The sequence below is a fragment of the Petaurus breviceps genome, unplaced genomic scaffold, assembly GCF_028583685.1.
Source record: "Petaurus breviceps papuanus isolate PSGF00001 unplaced genomic scaffold, PetGlider_PUasm1.0 227, whole genome shotgun sequence".
NCBI lineage: Eukaryota > Metazoa > Chordata > Mammalia > Diprotodontia > Petauridae > Petaurus > Petaurus breviceps.
The window spans coordinates 13,108,373-13,115,991 of NW_027185896.1; the positions used below are offsets into that span (position 1 = coordinate 13,108,373).

General features: G+C 43.0%; 1 protein-coding gene across 1 annotated transcript; it reads right to left on the bottom strand.

Moving 5' to 3' along the window:
- Positions 1 to 267: 267 nt before the first annotated feature.
- Positions 268 to 7,362, bottom strand: LOC138166954 (7-alpha-hydroxycholest-4-en-3-one 12-alpha-hydroxylase-like). Its single transcript, XM_069095422.1, has 2 exons — positions 5,749 to 7,362; positions 268 to 1,751 (listed from the first exon to the last, which is right to left on the bottom strand). The coding sequence occupies exon 1, from the start codon at positions 7,333 to 7,335 to the stop codon at positions 5,791 to 5,793; it is 1,545 nt and encodes a 514-aa protein (XP_068951523.1). The 5' UTR covers positions 7,336 to 7,362; the 3' UTR covers positions 268 to 1,751; positions 5,749 to 5,790.
- Between the last annotated feature and the right edge of the window lie 257 nt (positions 7,363 to 7,619).

A 7,619-nucleotide genomic window follows, 5' to 3' on the forward strand; every position in this document is an offset into this window, starting at 1 on the left:
TAAAAAGGGCATCATCCTCTACCTAGTTATTGTTTATTCCCATTTTACAGATGAAGAAAATGAGGCTATAAATGATTCTATGCAGTTACTTAAAAGGATGTGAGAGTGAGAGAAAGAGAGGCCAGCTGCTCAGACTGGGCCTCCTTGGGGGACTATACAGATTCACAGCAGGTTCAGAAACTTGATTTTATCCATTCATGCAGAGTCTTCAGAGGCCTGAGCCCCACTAACCAAACACACAAAAAATGGACTAAGAAACCAAGTTGTTAATTTAATTATGTAATACAAATGTATAATAGAACCTCCAAGATGGCAGTTATACTCATAGCAACAGGTCCACATATTCTCACGCCAGGAAGAAAGCTCTTACACATTATCCCAGAACATAAGACCTGAAAGGGAACTTACAACATTGGAGTTAGAATGGTAGACACACTTTATACATCATCTCATTCCAAATGCTTCATTTGACCCATGAGGAAATTGAAGCTCACAGAGAGACTGAGACCTGCTAAAGGTCCCATAGCAAATAAGCAGGAGAGTAGGACTGGACTCAGGATATGGGATTCCAAGCTCAGGGCTTTTTCCACCATACCACATTGCCTTCCACCCACAGACTGTGCTGACTCCCAGCAAATCATCTAAAAGTTCCTTGGTGAGCATGGGGTCATAACAAAAAGAGATCACTGAATTACAAATCTCAAAATAAGAAGAAAAAGAGCTTTGCACTCAGTAGTTGCTGAAGAAATGCTTGTTGAATTGAAGTGAGCTATATTGGTCTCAAAGAAAATCAAATATAACCCATACTTGATCAGGGACTACCCTCCAGAAGTTGAATGTTCTTAAAAGATAATGTGAGTTATGCTAATGTCTCTGTTCAGTCATACGGCAGCTAAATCAGTCAAAAAAAAAATCTATGGTCATCAAGTAGGACACCTTTTGTGCAAACACTAATAGGGAAATACTGACCAAACCTTATTATTTGATACAATTTGGGAAACACAGTCAAGGAGATAGCAGTCAATGGTGGGATATAAAACATAGACTTGAATTGAAAGATGGGTCAAGGGGGCAGAGCCAAGATGACAGAGCAGAAACAGGACTTCCATGGGGCTCTGGCTCTCACCTCCTCCAATCCATGTAAAAGGTGACTCTGAAGAAACTTTGGAGCTACAGAACACACAAAATGACACAGAGAAGCAAGCCTCCCACTGAGGACAGCCCAGCATGCTCTCAGGAATCCTCCAGCACAGCACTCTGGGAGCCGACCCCAGGCCTGCTTGAGCCAGAGGTTTTAGGCCCAGGGTGGGCCTGACCAGTTGCTGTCTAGAAAGACTTCAGATCACCAGCAGCTGTGGCGGTTTCCAGAATTATTAACACACAGATGCCAAGGACACAGTGAGAGGTCAATGCAGTGTGGACTTTGGGATCCAGTAGTTCGGGAGTGTGCTTGGCCTTTGCCCCTGGGGCGAGAAGTGGCTGAGGTGCAGCGGCGTATAGCTACCACGTGTGGCAGCTTCAGCTCCTGGTCTTCAGATTGTAGGGGGACCAAGCGACCAATCTGAGGGATAATCGCTTTTGCTTTAACCTGCTTGGATCTAGATTGCAGTCTAGGGTAGAGGTCCTGGAGTGGGCGATCAACTTCCCAAAGTGTGTGGAGGCTTCAGAGAGGGCACCCAACTAATACCTTTGGCAGCTGAGAAAACCCCAGCGTTTGGTACGCAGGTCCCCTGCCTGGTAGCAGAATCCTACTGTGGCAAAAAAAAAAAAAAAAAGCCCAAAAGTCAAGTAATTGAGTGGCAACATGAGCAGGAAAAGGAAGCAAAGCAAACAGAGCAACCCAACTTTACACTCCTATTTTGGGGACATAAAGGATCAAAGCATGGAACAGGAGGAAGACAGTGAAGTCAGAACTCCTGCACCAAAAGCTTCCAAGAAAAATATGAGCTGGTTACAGGCCATAGAGGACCTTAAGAAGGATTTTGAAAATCAAATAAGAGAAGTGGAAGAAAAATTGGGAAGAGAAATGAGAATGATGCAAGAAAATTATGAAATGAGAGTCGACAGCCTGACTGAGGAAAATAACACCTTAAAAAAAATTTAACTCAAATGGCAAAAGAGGCTCAAAAAGACAATGAGGAGAAGAATACCTTAAAAAGCTGAATTTGCAAGATGGAAAAAGAATCTCAAAAGCTGAATGAAGAGAATGATTGCTTCAGAATTAGATTGGAGCAAATGGAAGCTAGTGACTTTACGAGAAAGCAAGATACTATTAAACAGATCCAAACAAATGAAAAAATAGAAGGCAATGTGAAATAACTCATGGGAAAAACCACTGACCTGGAAAATAGATCCAGGAGAGATAACTTAAAAATTATTGTTCTACCTGAAATCCATGATCAGAGAAAGAACCTAGAAATCATCCTTCAAGAAATTCTCAAGGAAAACTGTCCTGATGTTTTAGAACCAGAGGGAAAAATAGAGATTGAAAGAATCCACCAATCATCTCCTGGGAAAGATCCCAAAAAGATAACTCCTAGGAATATTATAGCCAGGTTCTAGAATTCCCAGATCAAGGAGAAAATATTACAAGCATCCAGGAAGAAACAATTTGAATACTGTGGAAACACAATCAGGATAACACAGGATTTGGCAGCTTCTACCCTGAGGGGTTGAAGGGCTTGGAATATGAAATTCCACAGGGCAAAGGAGCTGGGATTAAAATGAAGAATCACCTACCCAGCAAAACTGAGTATCATGTTTCAGGGGAAAATATGGTCATTCAGTGGAATAGAAAACTTTCAAGCATTCTTGATGAAAAAAACAGAATTGAATAGAAAATTTGACATTCAGATACAAGAAGCAAGAGAAGCATGAGAAGGTAAACAGGGAAAAGAAATCATAAGGAACTTATCAAAGTTGAACTATTTACATCCAAACAATAATTGTAACTTATGAAACTTATCTCAGTATGAGAATAGTTGAAGGGAATATAAATATATATATATATATATATATATATGAGGGTATATGGGTATATGAATACATATGTGAATGTGTGTATTTATATGTGCAGGTATACATAGAGGGCACAGGACCAATTTAATAGGAAGGGATGATATTTAAAAGGTGAAATTAAGAGGTGAGAGAGGAATATAATGAAAGGAGATGGGGAGAGACAGAATGGGGTAAACTATCTCATATAAAAGAGGCAAATGAAAATGGTTACAATGGAAGGAAAGAACAGGAAGGCAAAAGGGGATGAGTGGACCTTATTCTCATTCAATTTGGCTTAGGGAGGAAATGACATACACACTAAACAGGATATCTCACCCTACAGGAGAGTAGAGGGAAAGGGGATGAGAGGGGGGATGATGGAAGGGAGGGCAGGCTGGGGGGAGGGAAATTAGAAGCACCCACTTTTGAAAAGGGTCTGGATCAAAGTAGAGAATAGAACAAGTGAGAGGTGGGATAGGAGGGAGGGAAATATAGTCAGTCTTTTACAATATATCCACTATGGAAATGTTTTGCATAGCTACACATGTATAACCTATACTGAATTGCTTATCTTCCCAGTAAGGGTGGGTGACAAGGGAGGAAGGGAATGAATCTGGAATTCAAAGTTTTAAAATGAAATGTTTAAAGAAAAAAATATATATATATATAAACATATACTATTATTAATATTTTTTACATGTAACTGGGAAATAAGACATACAGGCACTGGGGCATAGAAATCCACCATGTCCTACTGGAAAGTCAGAGGGGGTATGGGAGGAGATATGGGAGAGAGCAGATTGGAGGAGGGGATATCCAGTGGGATCACTATTTTGGGGTGGTGGGTAGGGGAAAACCAGGGAGAAAAATTGTAACTCAAAATCTTACAGAAATGAATGATGAAAACTAGATGTTAATAAAGATTGGATTAAAATAAAAGAAAGATGGGTCAAATTTTAATAGCTAGAGATATGGAGGAGAGTATTCTGGGCAGAGTATCATGGGGTTTAGAGCTATCAGGGATTAGAGATCACCTCGTCAGATTCTTTCATTTTATGGGAGAGGGAGCAGAGCCTTAGAGAGGAGAAATGACTTCAAACATCCAGCTACAAAAAGCAAAGCTGGGATTTGAACCCTGGTCTTTTGATTACAAGTCCAATGTTTTTATACTACCCCCATGCACAAGTAAAGCTCTGTATATCCAACAAGTCAGAGCATCTTTAGGAAAATGTGAGTGGTCTAAATTAAAGGGAAACGATAGTATGTACAAGGGGACCTATGGGAGTAAACGATGGTTAAAAAAGGATTGGACCTGGTTCTTTGGGGGCTTGATTGCTGGGGTTACAGAGCTTGTATCTTATCCTATAGGCAATTGGAGATGCAGGATATGCTTGAGCTGGGGAGTGATGGTGTCACAGAATTACTTTAGGAGATAAATCTGGTAAACTTTATTTTTTTATTTTTTTGCCTTTTGGAGGGCAATTGGGGTTAAGTAACTTGCTCAAGGTTACACAGCTAGTTTTTTTTTGTGTGGGTGTTAAGTGTCTGGGGCCAGAACCACACTCAGGACCTCCTGACTCCAGCGTCAGCACTTTACTCACTGTGCCACCTAGCCACCCCTAGGTAAATATATTGATGGGATTGGTGGGACAGGGAATCTGGGCAGGAGAGTATTGCAACAGTTCATATGAAAAGTGATGCCCTATATATACATCCAGGGCTATGAGAGTGGGTATGGAAAGAATTGGACAGATGTGGGAGAGATTGAAGAGGAAGAACTTAGTTATTGCCTGGCTATGAGGAAAAGATAAAAGGAGGATGGTGTCAAAAATAACTCCAACACTTAGATTCTGGGTGTCTAAGAGAATGGTTCTTGAGGTATAAACTGGAGAAGGACTCAGCTTTGAGGAAATAAGGATGATTACATTCCAGGATGTATATAGTTGGGACATCAAGATGCAGCTAGCCAAAGGTAATCACATCCTGGACTGGAGGTTAACCAACAGCATGATCTGGAATGTATCCAGGGAATAATCTGAACAGAGGTTTTAACTAGTCTAGGAGTGAAAAAGTTTACCAAGGGAGAGGGTGAAGAGAAAGAAGAGAAGAGGCTCAAGGATAGAACCCTGGGAGCTCAGGGGCAGGAGAAAGAGAAGGAGACTGCAGAGGAGACAGAGGAATAGCAGGCAGGTAGAGGAAGAGAGCAAGGTCACAGAACCCAAGATGTCCCACAAATGCCTGTTCACTCCTAAAATCTTAGCCTTAAAAGGACTTCAGAGGCCATCTAGTCTGCCTTGTACTTGAGCAGGAATGCCCTGCACAACATCTCTGAAAAGGAGCTGTCCAGGCTATGATTGCTGACCTTTAGTGCCACTGCCCTCTACCCCACTCCCACTGCCTCCAGTGCAGCCCATTACACCATGGGACAGTCTAAATTGTTTGGAAATTTTCCTCCTTTTAATAAAATGAAACTAGTCTCTGCAACTTCTATCAATCAGCAAAATCACTCAAGGAGATTAAGGAAGAATCAGAGAGGTAGCCCAGGGAGAAGAGTCTTCAGGAGCAAGGGATAGTGAATAGTGTCAAAAGCTACAGAGAAGTAAAAAAGGTATGAAAAAGACAATCAGGTGTGTTGATTGAGAAAGGCATTGGAGAGCAGTTTAGTAGGATGGTGAGGACAAGATCTATGTTAAAGGAGAGGAGATTCTGGGGGATGAGAGGGTGGTTAGAAAGGGAGGAAAGAGACTTTACCCCTACTGTATCCTTGAGCTTGTGCAAGTTTTCACAATCCAACTAGAAGCATAGCCGATATCGGAACTGGACGTCATGTATTGGCTGCATGGCTCCGATTCCGAATCGCTTCACGTTTACGGAAGGGATCTTCACCTCTTGATCAACCAACTCTATGTCATATTGTGCAACCATAAAGAACACAAACATCTTCATCTCACTGAGGGCAAAGAACCTCCCAGGACAGATGGAGGGGCCGGCACTCCATGGCAACATGGGTGATTTGATCCTTCTCCCTTGCTTATAGAAAGCTACCTTTCTGCTGCCTTCAGGGTTCAGGAAACGGTCATATTTGAATGTAGTTGGATCTGGGTAGATTTCTGGATCCATGTGGAGGGAAAGGTAGGGGAAGATGGAAACTACATCTCCCTGGCGGAGGGCATACTCCCTGCCATCATCCATTTTCAGGATCATGTCCTCCATGACAGTCCTGGTCAGGATAGGGGCAACCACCATGCGTAATGTTTCCTCCATGACACTATCTAGCACTGGGGTTTGCTGCAGCATGCTATACTCAACAGTGATGGGCACCTCCCAGGGTTTCATCTCTTGCCCCATTTTCTTGAGGACTCTTTCTGCCTCCTCCCTCACAGCCTTCAGAGCCTCAGGATTCTTCAGGAGGAAGAGGAGGGCCCAGAAGGACACAACACCTGTGTTGCCCTGGGAAGCCCAGAGTATGACAAAATTATATTTGTTCCTTTCAATCTCAGGCATTCTCATGTCAGCCAAGTCCTGCTGAAGGGAACGGATCCATTCACTCACATTATCCTTCTCCAGAATGTGCCGTGCAGAGAGAATACCCCAGAAGAAGTTTTTCAGCCTCCTCACTTCTTGCTTTTCTTTGGCCAGGAGCACTGAGAAACACATTCTTGGGAAGAGAATGTCAAATTTTCTGAATTCCTCAAAGATTTTCTGGGACTGGAGGAGATCCTGAGCATGGCCTGCCTTGCCATCAGTAGGTAAGTTCCCAAACAAGGCCAGGTAACCAGCTCTAAAGACAGTGCTGTAGCAGAATTGAAACAGTCCATCCTGCTTCCACTCCTGGGGTGCTGGTGTCACACCAGCATCAGGTTCTTGCATCAAGACCTTCAGGCTGTCCATCATGGCCTGGGTCAGACCAACTAAGCCAGTGCTCATCAAGTGCCTTAAGCTGTTCTTCCTCATCATTTCTCTGTGATTTCCATGTTTTCTGAAATCAAAGATTTTGAATACCAACTCAGATGCAAATTCAGAGAAGTCCAGCTTGCTTCTGTCCTCCTTCAGAATGGCATCAAAAGAGAAGGGGTCTGTGACATAGGTGACATATCGGCCAGCACACTGAACAGTGAAGATGTCCCCATGACGTTCTTGCATCCTCTTCAGGAAACTGGAGGGATCATTAGAGAAGTCCCTGGCATGACCCAGCCAGGGGATGAGGCCTTTGTCCAGAGGTGGCTCCTTGGCTCTCTTCTGGCGCAAGACCCTCAGCTTGTACAGCCCTAACAGAACAGTGGTCACCAGGACTATCAACACAGAAGCCCAGAATGCCATCACCACACCACAAGGCATCCTTGCTCCCAGGCCACTCAGGAAAGAGTGAAAATGCTGTTTGATGATGGGAGACTTTTATAAGCAGAGAAAAGACCCCTGCTGTTGCCTGTACCTTGTCCTGTCCCTAACTTTGTACAAGAGGTTAATTATTACACGGAATTAGGCCAGAAAGCAACTGTTGTGCTGAGTTTACTGTTTTCAGATGACAGGATAGACAAAGGGAGAACAGCCAGAAAAGGTCAGGAGATATTTAGGATGAGGGGAAGCCAAAATTGTATTTAAATTGTAGTTTACCTTTTGGG